We start from the raw sequence: 17,400 nt of genomic DNA on the forward strand, positions 1-17,400 counted from the left end.
TGTTATCAAATTTCCTTTTATAAGTACAGACAGATATAAATTCCCAAAAGTAAAGAAATATTTCATTTTTCATTATAATGCTAACATTTATATATCAAAGCCTTTTTTATAAAAATTAACCACGGACAGAAAACAAGAGAAGATATTTACCATGCTATCATAATGATTCAGAAATATATCTAAATGAAGATCTGTTGCAAATAATGTACAAATGAAAAATAAAGATTATACTTTTGTCCATGAATTATGTTAAATTAAATAACTTCTCTGAAAACAATAAATTTTGAAAATATTTTTTAAAAAAATAGTTCAAAAATAACACTCACTATTTTTGTATGAAATTGATAAATAACATCTCGCTCAGAGATCGTTAATTTAGATAAAGATCCTCGACCACTTGCCAAACACCATTGATATTTCTTGGCTGAACAGGGTGAAAATGCAAATTGCATGATAGGAGATATACTCTTTATTTCAGATACTGGCGCAATATCCAGTGTGCGATGCATGAAAAAGAAATGTTTGCCTTCCGGGAGAGGTAGGGAACTGCTGAAAGAACTATGGACCTTTGCATCATTTTCTATATCAGCTATTTTGTAAACATAACTGAAATGTAGAAAGATGACAATTTTATCATACAATTCTATATTCATTACATAAATGTCAAAATAAAAGCATGCTAGTGCATCACAATAATAAATGAAATTTTTACTTCCCCGATCTTTCAAATTATCTGTCAAAAAAAGCTCCAATAAATAATAAATAAAAAAGGAGAGAATAAAAGAAGGAAAAGATAAAGGAAAGGAATAGGCTGACATATATAACGAAGCATAATGTATAAACTTAATTAATCTCTTGTGAAGATTAGTGCTATAACAGGTTGTTTTCCAATCAGAACCAAGTCTAAATTTAATTCATCTTTGATACATAAACCAATACCAAGCTCTAATAAAATAGTAAAACATGGTAAATAGTCACAGTTCTTTTAGGCCTACAATTCTAGCAGTGTAAATAAAAATAATTGGTTTCAATAACTTTTAGCGAGATTGCTTGATTTTTATAGTGATAAAATAACAGATTGCTTCCAATATGCTTAAAATAAAAAGCAGTTTTTAATTTTAATTGAAAAGAAAAAACTAATGTCACAAAGTATAATAAAAATAAATTTGAAGCACCAATTAAGTCACCCCTGCCCCAAGAAAGAGGAGAGAATATGATCAATGTTATCACCAGTATAACATCTCACTCCACACAAAGCTAAAACCATAATCTGCTTATTCTCGAAGAATTGCATTTCTCTTACATTTTACAAAAGGAGAGAAGAGGAAAACTTTGGCAGGGAGGAAGAATGTCACTTTAGGGCTGGATGCATCCCTCGCCTGATATTTCCAGAATGAGAGCCAATAGACAATGAAGAATTATTAAGGTAAAGACGGCAAACAAAATCCTCTTGTATATCAAATATGTAGATGCTATTAATAATAATAAATGTTTTAGATAAAAACATAGTCTGTGTTTGCTACAGATACAATGAATCGGTGCCAATATCAAGTCAGCTTTCTTAATAGTTTAAAGATTTAAAGCAGATAGATAATATCACCATTGAGATATAGAGCTGAGACTGTTGAAGCAGTCACTGCACTAAAATGAAAGAAAAAAAAAAAAACTGTACTTAAGTTCTCAATGTTGTTGCTAGTGCACTATTCAAATTATTCACATTGCATCCAATGGATAAATCCAAATCTCCAGCTTAAAATATGAGAATCAATTTTAAAATTTATTTTGGCTGGGAATGGTACATTTTGCCTGAAATAATTTTATGTAATTATTCAAACATTTAAAATAAAAATGGTTATGTTATGGTATCGAGCATCCAGCATCAGTAAAGGTATTAAAAATTTTCAAGAATGAAAAATAAATTTCCTGGTTTTGCTAATTTCTGGAAAATCAGTTATCTAGAAAATATACTTTTAATGTAATCTCTGTGTGTGCGTGCATGAGCGTGTGTGTACATATCGTCATTTTAAATTTATAAGTACTGAGTATTTTCTTAATGTCATACTTTGATTTTCAAAAATTTATAAAGGAGTTACTTTGGATAATTCTTGAATGCTATTCATTTCACATGCAAAGAAAAAAAAATTGAAGTAATATTTCTCTTTAGTATGATTTTTTACTGAAAAATAAATCGGTTAACTCCTCATCTACATTTTTTAAAATTTAAATTGCATAGTGCATGTTACTTTTGTAATTTATTCTAGCAAGTTTATTTTAATTTATTCTGCCAAGCACTAATGAATTTTTAAAGATGTGATTTACTCTTCAAATGATTATGAAAAAGATTTTATTATAAAATCCATAAAAATTACAAATGAAGAGACGAAATTTGGTTTATAAAAGTTGCAACTGCAAATAAATATGGTGAATAGAGTTTTGTATAGAAATAGAGAAGTTAATTTAATGTAAGAAAGAAAAACCTTTTGGAAGTAGCCAATATAACAATTAGTTAAGCAAATGAAAGAGGCCTTACAAGAAAATATAGTTACATAGTAATATCATATACAAGAGTAATTTTGTAATTGTCTTATAATAGTAATTAGGAAGTTGAGGATGTTTGTAAAAGATTCTCTCTTTTTAAAGGAGTCTCCATAAGCAAAGAGTACACCAACCAATTCTTTCTTAGAACTGTGAAGTTAATGAAGATTTTTCTAGTGAAGATATGAAAAATATCTCTTCAGATATTTCTGAAAATAAGGATGGATGTAAAAATCACTCAGAATAAGATATACCCGAATCACATTTGTACAGTCTTAAGGTGCATAATTTGAGGGATTGAAAAAACACTGCTAATAGCAAGTTAAAAATAAACTAAAAACAACAAAATGGTGAAAATTTAAAAATTGGTTGGAAGAATGATTGATAAAAATGGTAACAATTTAAAATTCCTAATAAGTCCGAACTGCTTAATGAAGAGAAGGATTTTTGAAAAAGTTGATCTACAGAATATAAAAAGCGAGACTAAAATATTCTGGAAAATCAGAAATGCAGTACAAAGGTGCCTGTAAATAAGGATCTGGAGAAAAAACTGCAGAGTTGTGTCATTAAAAATTTTCTGAAATATCTAAAAATTTCAATATTCAAAATTGAAAAATAAAAATGCTTCAAAATTAAATGAAAATTTCAATGATAGTCACAAAGTCCAGCAAATTTCGCATGAAAATCCTTCACCTGCTACAAAGACTATGTGTTAACAGTCTCTGATCTGTTACACATAAAGAAAGTATTGTCATAATTATTTACTTTCTAAAAGAATGCCCTTGAATTATTTTAAAGAATCTGAATCAGGCAAAAAATCTATTTAAAAATTTTATTTTAAACTTTATTTAAAAAGAAATTTGCATCCTTTGAAATCCTATTACAAAAATACAGATGGATTAAAGAGAATTTCAATGGTTATTTATCCTTTATAAATATGAATTAGGGGACTGATACAGTAAATGAGTTTTATGGCAAATGGATTTAATTCATTTTGTTAGAATTTGAAGTACAGAAAAAAAAGTTTAATTGTCAACCTATTTTTTCTTTTTTTGTGGAAACCTGAAATAAACATGAATTTAGTAACTCAATGTCAGAATTAGAGTTGTATTTAATTATTCTATTTCATTTCTTCAAATTGAAAAAAAAAGTGAATACAAATGAAGTTGAGTAATCCAAGTTAGGAATGATTTTGAATGTCAAATTTCAAACAATACTGTACACTTATATGATACGACTTATGTGAGTAATTTATTATCAAACAGATTGGTTATCATTAATAATAACTAATCCATCACTCTAATTACAACATATATATTAAAAAAATTAATAATTTCTTTCTGTTTAAAACTGAACCAGTGTGTGTGTGAGCATGCATGAGTAAGTACTGGGATTAAACATTTACATACTTTACATATATTATTCACATATTTTAGTAAGATGATTTAACTTTATTTGAATTAGTACAGAAGTTTATAATTAACCATATTTTAAGTGATTTATTTATTCCTGAATAATTAAATTTAATAAAACTTTATTTCAAATAGAAAATTTTCAACAAATTTGATTAGAATTTCATTAGGATTTTATTAATGTTCTAGTGTATTCACAGCTTCTATTTTCATACTGTGTAGCTTTATCTCAATTTTTATGTTATGTTATTTTTATGTTCAACTCTTACAGATTAAGAATTGCAAAGAAAAAAGTATGAAAATATAGATCATGACAAGGCATTACTGAACTTCAAACTATTGAAACGCAAATGTGTATACTAACAATGTGAAAAAAAATTCAGAGCGATTCAAAAAATTTTATTCAATTATTCTGTGTCATATTTTATACTTCCTTTTTAGTTGCTTGTCCACGGAGCATATTTAATTTAGCAATAGTAAAATATCAATTAATGAAATGATTTTTATAAAACATTGTTTAACAGAAATTATTGTATTACTGGAGTATTGGAATGAATGGTTTTATTCCAGCTTTTTACATTAATTGAATTTACATAAGAAATAATTGAATTTTGCTATATTTTATATCACTTAAAGATAGTGATTTAACACAACAATGGTTTCTTTTACAAACTTGCATATTTTTTGAACTGCTGTATATAAGCACATTACAGTTAAAAAATACCCACCTTTGAGACTCAAATTCCAAATAGTGAACTGCAGCTTGAATTGTTCTATATTATAGCTGCATCTACTGTGTAATTGAGATTAGAAGATATACTTCATTCAATTTCCAATTGAAATGAAAGTTCAAAATTTTTTTTATTTTAAGACTGATTTGGACTTGAATGCATTTAATGCTATGCACATTACAAATCACTAAATCAGAAAGGAAAATTTCTGCATAATAATTTAAAATTAAAGGCACACTAATCCTAGTAGTAAAGTTTGCCTATTACCACTTGCTAATCACACAATATTTACATTCATGACAAGAAATTTTCATTGTCCAGATTAACAAAAATTTTTCCTAAAGGAAAGGAATTAGATGTAACATTTCCTCAATATACATGGCATGTTAGAGCTGAATAGGCTCACCGACTACCGATTTCTCTGAGGATTTTCAAGAGAAGAGAAAAATTTTAGCAGGATAAAAGAAATGGACTTCGCTCTCATCGGATATTTGTGAAATGATCACAGACACACAATTATGATGAATCACAGATGAGAGACTTTACTATTCTTGCAAATAATCAAGAAATTAAATGTGTTAGACAAAAAGCATTCTGTGTTTTCTATAACAGTTTATCTTTCAGATATCAGAAATTGATAAGAAATTAAAAATATTCTCCTAAACGATTTAAATTTTAGGAAAACAAGGCGGAAAAAAAATCATTTACTGAAAAAATATACCACCATACCAAAATAGTAATGTAATAATACACATCATTAAGCTTAACTTCAAATATATGTACTTATCATAGCAATGAAAGTGGAAGAAACTGAATTATCTAAATATGAGAAATGTAACCCTGAGAATTAAAAAATTCATATCCACCATCAGATGTTAAATCTCAACAAGTGTTTTAACATAGAACAATTCAGACCAAGTTTTTTTTTTTTTTAATTTTTAAAATGGATTTATAGGATTAAACCTAGGCATGAATAAAAATTAGTCATAAGATAAAAACTTCAAATTTTATTTAATTTCTTTTTTTATAATCAATAAGCTTAAATCAATGAGCTTAGATCCGCAGTTTAAACTATTTTATATTTATATTTATTCATAATATTTTCTCTTCAAATGGAAGTTATTGTTAATATCTTGCTTCAGCCTTATTTTTATTTTGTATTTGGAATTGCTTTTTTTTTTCAGTCCTTGAATTATCAATAGATTATTATTTGTTACAATCTGATTTTGATGGTTAGTTTGATTCAAGTATCTGTAAACATTACAAATAGAACAAACCCCACAACAAAAAAACAAAACTTCAGATGTAAAGATATAATAACAACCAAAGTAAACAGTTTTTTTTTCTTTTCTTCTTTTTTGATTTCTTGAGCAGTGTCTGCCAAAGTGCATAAAATTATCTACTATAACTTTTGCTAGTTAATCTGAGACAATCATATATGAGATAATAGTAACAAGATAACAACCTATTACAATTTCTTTATAATTATTCGGAGGCTTCGTGAATAAGCTACAACAACATTCAAACAAATAATTTGGAATTTTTCTGAACATGAGATTTGCCAGAAAGCAAAATTGCTAGACAAGTATTTCATTTTTTGAAAAGTTTAAAGCACTTTAATTTTGAAATTGTAGAATAATAAGAAAGACTTAATATTTTGATATCAATATATATATATATATATTCAGTTATGAAAAGATAGCAATAATTTTCTGTTCAAAAGATGCATAACACTTCACAAGAAAAATATGCATCTAAGAATGTAGATCAGAAAACAATTTAGCAGCTTAAATTTATCAATCCCAACATTTAAAATGAAATAGCACTTACTGGTTATGAGATTCAGAGACGACAAAGAGGAATTCACCTTCTAAAACGCATAATGCAGTTGCAAGAGGCAGGGTGATAAAATATTTTAGTATTATTTCATTCACCTATAAAAAAAAGTAATAGATAAAATTTTAATTTATGATACTCTAAACATTCATTCATGCATAAAATACAAGACTGACAAACGTACATGAATATTTAAGTATTAATAGATTTTACCATCAAAGATTTGAAACACAAATCTCAAAAATTATCTTATTATCTAAAGAAAATTAATATTTCAGCAAATCTGTGACAAGCCAAAAATTCAGAAGCATAACTTAAAATAAAGTTTTAAGAAGAGTGCTGGTTTTTATCAATGTTTCAATTTTAAATAGCAAATCATTCAAACTACTATCGCTAATATAAACTCAAACATTCAAGCAAAGAAAAGGAAAACTTATCATATACTTTTAGATACAATTTCACAATCTAATCCTACTGCAACCTAATCCATACAGCTACACTACCACTAGGCAATCCAATTATTCATTTCTAGGTCCCTTTTACTATGATTTGAATGAACCAACAGTCAAAGCATTATCATCATAGCTTGCCATTCAGATTTTATAACACCCTTCCAAGATTTATTTAGTCAAGAATCTTTATAAATAACAATTTAAACGTTCTACTATTATTAGATAAAACAAAAATGTGAATATGAAATAAGAATGAAGTAGTATAAAAATTAGCCTATATGTAAGTTACTAACATCCTAAGTCAAATAATATGGATCACTGAAGGTGTAATGATATTTGATAAAAACAGAATCAAAAAACATACTAGGACTTTTAGTGCGAAATTGCTTCATGGTCTGTTTCTGCAAAGTATTTGATAGTAAACTTTGGCATGCTCTTTATTGCAAAAGAAAGTTGAAAAAATGAAGCTACAATTGTAACATAACTGAAATGGCATTTAAGATTTAGACAGAAAATTCTTTTGTTTATAGTTAGTTCTGAAGTAGTTATAAATATTTATTATATTACCTAAATGTGAAAGAAAAAAAAAACCCTTTGCTACTTAAAGATTGTATTAAATTTCAGAGTTTGCTCTTATTATTCAGAATTGAATTAGATCAAAATTAACAGGATATGACACATATTTAGTAAGATCTGGATTCTGCAAGCATAGTCGTTTAAATGCCATTCTAAAAGTGAACCCTCCTGCACATACATAATTGCAAGCCAAATCAAAAATTTTAAAGAAATATTAAGAATTTTTTTAATACATATTAATTAAATTTTTTAAGTTAAATTTCATTTTCTAGGCTAATCTTCTTCACAGGAATTTTCAATTTTTATAAGAATATGAAAAACTTTAAAATTAAAAAAATTCAACAGTAATTAACAAAATAAATAAAAATATACATTATAACCGAAAAATCAATATCTAGAACTGTTCATATAATTCAATGAAATATATTTAAAAATTTTCAAAAGTAGTTCTAAAATCGTATCTACATAAAATTTTAAATTCTCAGTTTAAAAATATGAATATTTTCTTATATTCTTTCTAATATTGAGGCTTTAAGTGCTGGTCTAATTTTCAAAGCCCAAGTAAAATCGTTAAAATGACAGATAAATTAAGGCTTATCTTTCAGTGTTCTTTAAAAGTGTTAATTAAGCCACCAAAAATATTCAGAAGTCTACCAATATTCTTATTATTGCTAACTCGTGAATGAATCTGAAATTTATAAATATGCGCACTTTTTATTGAAAAATTTTTAGAAATGTAATATTTTTTATAAATTCGTTTTGTTGATTGAATTATTGATTAGTTTACAAGTATTTTTAACCTCACAAGTAACCAATTATTGTAAATATAAACTTTAATCACTGGAAATAAGCTTTAAAAAATAAATTATGTTTTATAATAGATAACTGGATCATGAAAATTTTAAATTTGTACCCATGATGTTTAGAGAAATAATTATAAATTATCTATTTTAACATGAATACAATATATATCAACAAACAATTTGGTACAGAAAGTGGTTTGAATGTTCGTTTAAATAAGAAGATAAACTAACTGACTAATAAAGCAGTAAAAAAATTTGGCCTAACCAATGAAATTTTTATCTAAAGTGATACACCCAATTAAAAAACAAAACAAAGAATAATTCTTTTCAGTCTAGTAATTTCTGTCAGAAGCTCCCTTTATTAGTTGTTATTTAATTTTAATTTCGTTTTTTAAAATGTCAGAAATATATTGATAATATATGGCAAAGCTTATTATAAAGATAAATTCTTCAATAAAGAATAAATAACTGCTTACCCCACGCTCATTGACAACAACCTGGATTTTGAAGATATCTCCTTGTTCAGTCTGAGCAAAGTAGTAAATGGACTTCTGAATAGAGACATGTGTATTTTTAAATTAATACATTAAAAGAAGAATTTAATTTAAATAGCTTGCAAACATAAAAAGGGTCTCACTTTCTTATTTTGTATAGAAGATGCATCAGCTGTAGATGGTTCATTCAGCAGATTAGGATCCGTCTAAAAAAGTTAAAAATAGCTCTTAATAATTGTCAAAAACAATGTTATAAATAAAATAAAATTTTAATACATCTGCATTCATAATAAAATAACTCATCTGCTTATTAACATATCTGTCAGTGCTCCACAGTACAGGTCAGTGAATCTAGAGTACTAAATTTGGCAAAGTATATACTTTTAAAGGTGGGAGCGTACAACATAAAGCCTTGTTTTTCCCATTAAAAGTAAAGTTTTAATTAATAAAAATTAATCAAAATTCTTATTCACAATTCCCCTAGACTTCTACAAATATTATGGCACAAAAACAATTCTTTTCCTGCATTTTATATATCTTTCAATGATACCAAATTGTTTACTGTATAATTTTCCCTCTTTAACAATTCATTAAAAATATTTTTTTTATCATAGTTTGCTACAACATTTTCATTATTGTCATAAAAGTTAAATCCTTTCCACAATAAATGCAACATTTTTTTCTTTTTCTTTTATTTTTAGTATATAGTTTGAACCGTTGTATTGTTTGAATTTGAAAATAATTTAACATCATATACAAAAACATTATAAAACACATTCTTAATAGTTTTTAAATCTCAAAAACATATTAACTTCTATAAAATAGTTTTTGCTTGTTTTTCACTCAATTAGGAACAATTTTTTAGCATAAATAATTTTTAAGAAGTTCGCCCCTTTCTAAATGCTGTTATCTTTTTATGTCACAAATTTTATTTTCAAATTTGTATTTTTGCTATGTTAATTTAAATGTTTTCCTTTCTTATTGTAGTACAACTCTTATTCTATTAAAACTGCATTTGGATTCCTCTAAGATGTTAAATAATTATGAAATATATTTGTCGTCCCATATATAATTCAGGTCAAGAGAGATGTTGATAAACTTTTCTTACATCGTTATAAGCTAGCTTCAACTCACCGGTAGATTATTGGAATAGTTGCTCATTTGATAGTACCAATTCCTTTGACTCAAGTGATGTCAAGGACATAATATCATTAACATCACTTGAATCAGATGCAAGAGTAAAATGAATAATAAAAAAAAAGAATAAAGCTTTTTATTACAATTTTAAAAATTTTGCTGAGGAAAATAAGATTATCACGTTACGTGTAAGAGATTTGATTAAAATTGAGCAATCTATAAAATTTGATTCAAAACTCAATGTACATTTTTTGGGGGGTGGGGGATGTAGAAAATTTAAAAACAAAAAAGGTATGGAAAGGAATGCATTACTGAAACCACAATCTGATCAGTTGATGAACACACAAAGATGTAGAAATTATAAACCAATATGGGAAGGAAATTCTAATGATACTTTATACCACTACAGTGCTGGAACTGTATTGATCCCAAACAGATATTTGAAGAACGCCATATAACTCAGGCAATATCTCCACCAGAAAATTGCAATATTTTCAGCCATTCAGTCAAGATGGTATTGCTCAATAAAGTAATCCTTAATAATACACATCTATACATTCATGGAGAATCAATGTTGAGAAGAAAAGGTTGCATAATTTGCGAGATGTTGCGACTCAATTGTGTTGATAAAAGTTCCCTTCACAAGAAAAATTAGCTTCATCTGTGAGTAGAATGAAGATAGGAAATGCTCAAGTTACAATGATTGGACACTTTACAAATAATATAGATGTAATATGTACTATATATTGGATTGAAAAGCTGCAATAATTATGGTTCAATTGACTGCGCTGGCAGCTTTTTCACTTGACACAAGTTCACTGCTTTGATGGCAATTCCAAGTGTTGATCGTGGTTGGCTTGTAACATGCCTACTACTGCAGAATGTCTGAATGGGAATTTGCATAGCAATTTGCAATGCAAATCCCCAAATATTTGGCGATGCAATCCACATTTGTTTGGATACCATTTGCCATACAAATATGCTGCAGCCATTCCATTGCAGTCAAGTACACCATAGACAAGGTACATATTTGCCATTTCAGTGTTCATAAATTGTTTCATACCCTCCATATGTAATCGGAATTCTAAATGAATGATACAGCATTCCAACTACAGCATCTTTAAGAGTGCCTAACTGTTGAAAATAAGAACTTTGAGCATTTTCAATGAAGTGATGATGATGTGTACGTGTTACCATGGAAAGGGGGTGCAGTAGCTTCTGAGGGTAAAGACCCCTGAGCACCCGAGGGCAGAAGTCGGACTTCTAGCTCATATGAAGATGAAACTCACACATTCGCTTGCACAACCCCTTTCTACAGGGGGGCACATTCACACATCTCACAGATGAAGAACAACCGTGCCCGAACCGGGATTCAAACCCAGAACGCCCAGATCACAGGGAAGATGTGCTACCCCTATGCAAGGACGCTGGCTTTCACTGAAGTAATGAATACATATACTGTCAGAATGTTAAGTGTTGCTAAATAAAGTGATTTTGATCCATTATTGGTTTATCATTTCTTTATTTATCAAATCAGAGCTTCCACTCACATTTTTCTATGCATTTTTTTAATTCACGTGTTTTGTACCTCTCTTGAAACTCTGTACATTAAGTTTTGAATCACCCAATATTATTTCTGGATCAGGTAGTAATTAATGACAGCTAGATATTCATAAAAGTAATAAACGATTATGTGTCAAATATACAATGAGAATTATCAACTATTGACAATAAGTAGGATTTTGATGATAAGAAGATCTGAATACAACAGTACATGGAATTCTGAACAGATGCATGTTTACATGCAATTTGAATAGCATTAATATTTAAAAAATTACTTTAATAAGCTTTTAACGATTTAAAAAAAAAAATCTCACCTTTACATTGTATTTCGTAAAACACACAAAGATAACATTGGCTAGAGGATCAGTCTGAAATAACAGTAACAAAAAAAGTTGTTGGCGTTAATTGTTTACAAACTGTGTTGTACAGAGAATAAAACTGTAATATTATTTTTAAAAAATCACTTCTACCATAATTTTTGAGTGAGAAGATAAATACAATACTCAACAATCGGATTCAAATAAAGTTTTAAGTCCAGCAAAAGGACAGAGATATAATTTATTCTTTATATATAATTCTGTAAAGATTTATAACAAAGCATAATAACAGTAGTTTAAGAGAAAAGTCGTTTGAGCATATTTGCAATGGCAAGATGAATTCATCATGCTTATAACTTTGAAATATGGCACACAGTAATTGCTAACAGTCACTGAATATTCAACCAGGCTTGAATTTTAAAATTTAATATAAAAAAAAAATTCTGAAAGTTTCATTAAATTTTTAACATGTTGTGCTTCTTGTGATCTTTTTTTACATATATTTATCTATAATACTTTTCTAATAATAACACAAAGAAAATCAGTGCATTATTGAATAGAGAAAATAGTTTCTCCAGTTTAATATGTTCTGGACATTAAAATAATTTACTGAATTTTAAAAAGTATTTAAAAATTAGATTTAAAATTTTAGATTAAAAATAAGATTAGAAAGAAATTAGACGAGGTTTTAGATACTTCCAACATCAATTATGATTCTTTTGGACTGTCACACAGGCTCTATGTTTTCCTCTTTTAGCATGACTAGAAATTGCCTTTTTTCCCATATTACTTAGGCTTATTATTTTATTACAATGTAAGCAGTACAAAAAAAGAAAAGGATTTTGCCGAACTTCTTGAACCCATTCAGAAAAATCCGAATTTATTTTTTTAATTCATCCAATTTGTATTAAATACGGATTTTGAGCAGATGACTGCTTAGAAAAAAATCTCTAATCTATTTTAAATAAGCACATAGTTTCTCAAATAATAAATAAACCATTCAATAAATTCAAGTACGATGCACTTAACACCATCGCGTTGTTGCTAATCCCACCAGAGAAATGTATTCTATTCTTTCACACAGTTACAGAAGTCTTCCAAGTGCTCATTAGGTGCATTTCGGGAATATCATGGAAAAGAACAACTGTATCGCAAATGGAATAATATATACAGAAAGAAAAGGGAGAGAGTACAAAAATGGCGCGTTTCCTATATACACAGCCGCGAATGATATTTCTTCGTTTTTGGAAGCTGCGACTGCGATCTTTTATTCTTGTATTCTTTAGAGATCAGCATTTTTTAAAGAGGAAAAAAATATCTAATAAACTTTACATTCCCTGTATTTTCCACGTTTTTATGAAAATTTTCCTGCATTTTCCTGACAATTTTTAAATTGCCTGTGTTTTCCAGATTCTCCCGGAAGCGTGGCAACCCTATTCAAAGTTAAACACTAGAAATGTGCATTTCGATGCTTTATATTCAATAGAATTAAGCATAATGACACAAAGTGCAGATACCTTTAATTATATGGCATATGTAGTAAGTACTAGGGAAACAGAATATAGTTCTCCCATTACAAACTAAGCATTTAAGAATGAAGTCAGTTATTATTTGAGAAACTTTTTTTAAGTTCATATAAGCACTTTCACAGAAAATCAATAAATGAAACTGAGGTTATATAGAGTCCTATTTATATAAAATGATTTTATATAGTTTCTTATAAATTGATAAATAGAAAATCTTACTCTCCCTCTTATCCTTTCTCTCTGCTTGATTTAGGATACATATGAATTTTATTGATAAAATAATAAAAATATAGATTGCAAAACTAATAGAAAATTTTATACAGAAAAAAAATGGGCAGTTAGTGAAAAACAAAGATTTTAAGTCTTTAAAACTTAAACTTAATATTTCAAAAAAGAAATACAATTCATACTATTCTTTTGGGAATAGAACAACGAACAATACCATCTTGTAGATTCATAGGATAGTAAGTAAGAAAATTTTCTGAACAAACCAGTACACCTTTTTCACCAGGAACTAAAAAAAAAAAAAAAAAAAAAAAGAGTAAATTTTTAATGAAATAGTATCTTATTATAAAAAAAAGTTAATATTAATGAAAGAAATTTCAAGTTATAAATTAAATGGCTTTTATCATTTGACAAATTTTAATATTTTTAATTGAAAATTAATTATTTCAATATTTGTTCCAGTTTATTTGAAATCGTCAGCCAAATATCCATTGAAGCTATTTATATCATTATAACATTTCAAAATATCATCCAACCTTTAATTTAATGTTTTGGAAATAAAAGGAAACAGCAGAATAAATACTAAATTAGATTATCATAGCAGATAATTCAACAAGCAGATGCTATATTTTGAAAAAAATGTGCAAACAATAATTGCAATTCATAAAACAAGCACCAATTGTTCACATTCCAATATTCTAGATGATGGCAACACATTTCAAATGCTTCAAAACATTTAAGTAATATTGACTAATAATTATTTATTCAGTGGGGAAAAATTCTTATTGAAGTCTGAGATGAACACTTTTTTTTTTCCAGGTGGATATTTTCTCCCCCTTCTTTTCTTTTGTTTGTTGTAAAGTGGGTTTCCCTCCTTCCTTTCTTATTTTGTACTTTATTGTAGGATAATATAGATAAAACAATTCTGATCACTTGTAACTGTGATTACAAAAAGCTTGGGAATACTTTCAGCTGTAAAAATGACATTTCTGCAACATATTTTCAAATTTTTGCTGATTAGTTAAAATATAAAAAAAAAATTATAGCCCTGATTTTCATTTTGCTCAAACTTTTGAGCAGGCTATTTTTAATTATTTCTTCAAAAATTAATTGTTTAAAGACTCTTCCATCATGCTTAATGATAGTTTTGTGTGTGTGCGCATGTGCAGGTGTGTGTGTGTGTTTGCAATGAAATTGGGCACTAGTCCAACAATCTCTGATGTTACAGTTAAAGTAATTGAATATCTATTGTATCTCTTCTATCCGAAAAAAAAAAATAGTCCTTTCCATAAGAAAAAAATTCGAAAAAACGCACCAAAACTGTTTCATCAATTTCTGATGCACTTTTATCACATTTTGAATAAAACTGAATTGCCACTCAAATCTGGAAGAGAAAAAAATTCCATGTGTTTTCCCATATTTTTTCCTGTATGTATATTCAAGATATGAGGAAACGCGTGAATAGTACTCATGTGCTGGTTATAATGCAATATGATTTTAAGGAGTGGAAAAAGCAAGGAAAGGAATCAACAATTTCACATTATTTGAAATAATAGCATATTAAAAGAAGGTTTACATTAACATACAAAAAAAGCAATTTATCTTTATTTATTATCCAGAGTTTAACAAGACAAAATTTATATATTAAAGGGGGAGTATATTACCTCTTATTGTTTCAATTATTGTTTAAAATTCCCCAATTGAACAATAATTGAATTAAATTTTTAATTTTGAGCAAAATTTCTTTAATCTACTTTGAATAAGATCAGTTTCTCAAATAATAAACAAACAAAACAATAATTCAAGTATGATTGAGTATTTGAGAGAATTTTTTAAGAGTTGAAATATATGAAATCCCATTTTTTGATATAGGTTTACAATTTTCCTAACCTCTGACAAGGAAAAATTTTGCTTACTTTTAAGAGAGAGTCTTATTATCAGTACTCCATTCTGAAAAATCTCAAAAGCTCAGTAAGATCCGCAACAGATAATATATTTAAATAACTTGAGTCGACAAGAATTTGTTAGTGTACCATAGCATCCTACATGGGAATGTCCCAATTATTAGGGCTTAAAGCCCCAAAGAGAATTCAGCATAAATTTCCAAAAATTGCTGTACATGTATGCACATGCTGTACAAGTATGTAACCCATATGAATTTAAGCACCTCTAGGTAAATGAAAACCAAAACGATATCTTGAGAAGGTATTATATGAGCACCACACATGTAAAGCCTCACTCCTCTGCTCGCAATGATAATTGCAAATTAGTCAGGAGGGGAAAGGTTACACGACATCCGAGCAGAGGAAAAAAAGATAACGATGGAGATGAAGGAGGACACACAAATAAGGACGGGGGGAAAAGAAAAAAAGCCATGTGTTCTGTCATGAACTAATGGAATTTGATATTTATTTTCAGAAATATGTAAATTTCAATAAAAATGCAATAATCTATCATAGGATTTGCTTGCTAAATTTCTGCTTACAAAGTTATCATGCACACATCAGTGGGAAAATTTAACTAAGTGACAGCTCAGATGTAGGAGGAAAGGTGTGACACTTGTTATTTTGGAGTGCTAGCCTAAAAAAATATGTAAAGAGAAATTACACCTAATAATTCATTCTGCATGCAACACACACTTTGCAGCGACATCTTCCTTTCCCACATCAAATCGCTTCCAGTCATTGCATCACTTTTTTATTGATTTTAGTTTAATATCTAAATAAACAATTTTTAAAAAGCTATCATTAAGACAGACTGAAGTAACAAAACATTTCAAGAAAGTTGGTTCCAGTATTTGCCAAATTAAAAAAAAAAAATTGAAATAACTTTAGCATAGAACATTTTAGTATTTATTTTGACAAAATTGTACAATTATAAACATTTTTAATGTCATTTAGATACTCTAAAGTTTACAAGAACTATTAGGTCAAGAGTCACTCAGCACTCGAAAAAAAACACTGATACTTGATTTTAGCTCTATAATATTTTAATACATGGTGTAAGTAAGTAACTGAAATATTAAAATACGGTTAATTTAAATATATCTAGAACTTTACATTACAAAAATATCTAGACTTCAAGACCCATAAGCAGTTGCCTATTTGATAATTCAGCCTTGGTGTGAAATAAGAAATAATCTGAGTAGCAACAGATTCACATTCATTAGCAAAAAAGAGAAAAAAATTCAAAAGTAGGAGCTGCAGGGAAGGGTAATAAGAAAGTCATACCTAAAAATATAACCAAAAACTACTTTGATTCAATAAGCATGTCACAAGATTAGTTGTTCAACTATTGGATTATTATAGCAACTTTAGGTGAAATGGCTGCATTGATAATTTTTTAAATAATTATTTTCTAAATGGGTTGAATGATTTTGTTTAAAACTGATCCAGTTAATGAAGGAGAAAAAAAAAAGAAAAAAAAAAAAACTTCTGCAAGAATGATTTGGCATCTTGTCAAATTAGAATCCTGGAAACCAAGAATTATGAAGGTAAAAAAATTTTTTAACAAAGCCATTTAGGTAATAGAAAAATCTTGTAAATCTGTTAATCACCAGTTGGCAACAGCTCACAAGTTTTGATTCTTTATGTTCATGAATCAGTGGAAAATCTGAAAAAATGCTTATTTTCAAATATAAATTGAATTTAAAACAAGGATGCATTAAAATGTTATAAAGAAATTCAGCTCCAACATATTTGAATGACCTTGCTTAGTTGTAACTGAATGAAAACAGTGTTTAAAAAAAAACATTCTTGCAGCAAGAATGAGAATGTGAAGATATGTTTTATAT

At 27.7% G+C, this 17,400-nt stretch overlaps 1 protein-coding gene across 3 annotated transcripts in view; it reads right to left on the minus strand.

Moving 5' to 3' along the window:
• Positions 1-17,400, minus strand: part of LOC129958832 (splicing factor 3B subunit 3-like) — a 104,338-nt gene that overhangs the window by 63,910 nt on the left and 23,028 nt on the right. For all 3 annotated transcript variants that reach the window (XM_056071544.1, XM_056071542.1, XM_056071545.1), the window contains exons 6-11: positions 13,793-13,896; positions 11,854-11,907; positions 8,983-9,045; positions 8,822-8,896; positions 6,509-6,612; positions 327-606 (exon numbers count right to left, since the gene is read on the minus strand). In XM_056071544.1, the coding sequence (XP_055927519.1) occupies positions 327-606; positions 6,509-6,612; positions 8,822-8,896; positions 8,983-9,045; positions 11,854-11,907; positions 13,793-13,896 (680 nt within the window). The remainder of the gene's footprint in view (positions 1-326; positions 607-6,508; positions 6,613-8,821; positions 8,897-8,982; positions 9,046-11,853; positions 11,908-13,792; positions 13,897-17,400) is intronic.

Source organism: Argiope bruennichi, chromosome X1 (assembly GCF_947563725.1).
Source record: "Argiope bruennichi chromosome X1, qqArgBrue1.1, whole genome shotgun sequence".
Taxonomy (NCBI): Eukaryota; Metazoa; Arthropoda; class Arachnida; order Araneae; family Araneidae; genus Argiope; species Argiope bruennichi.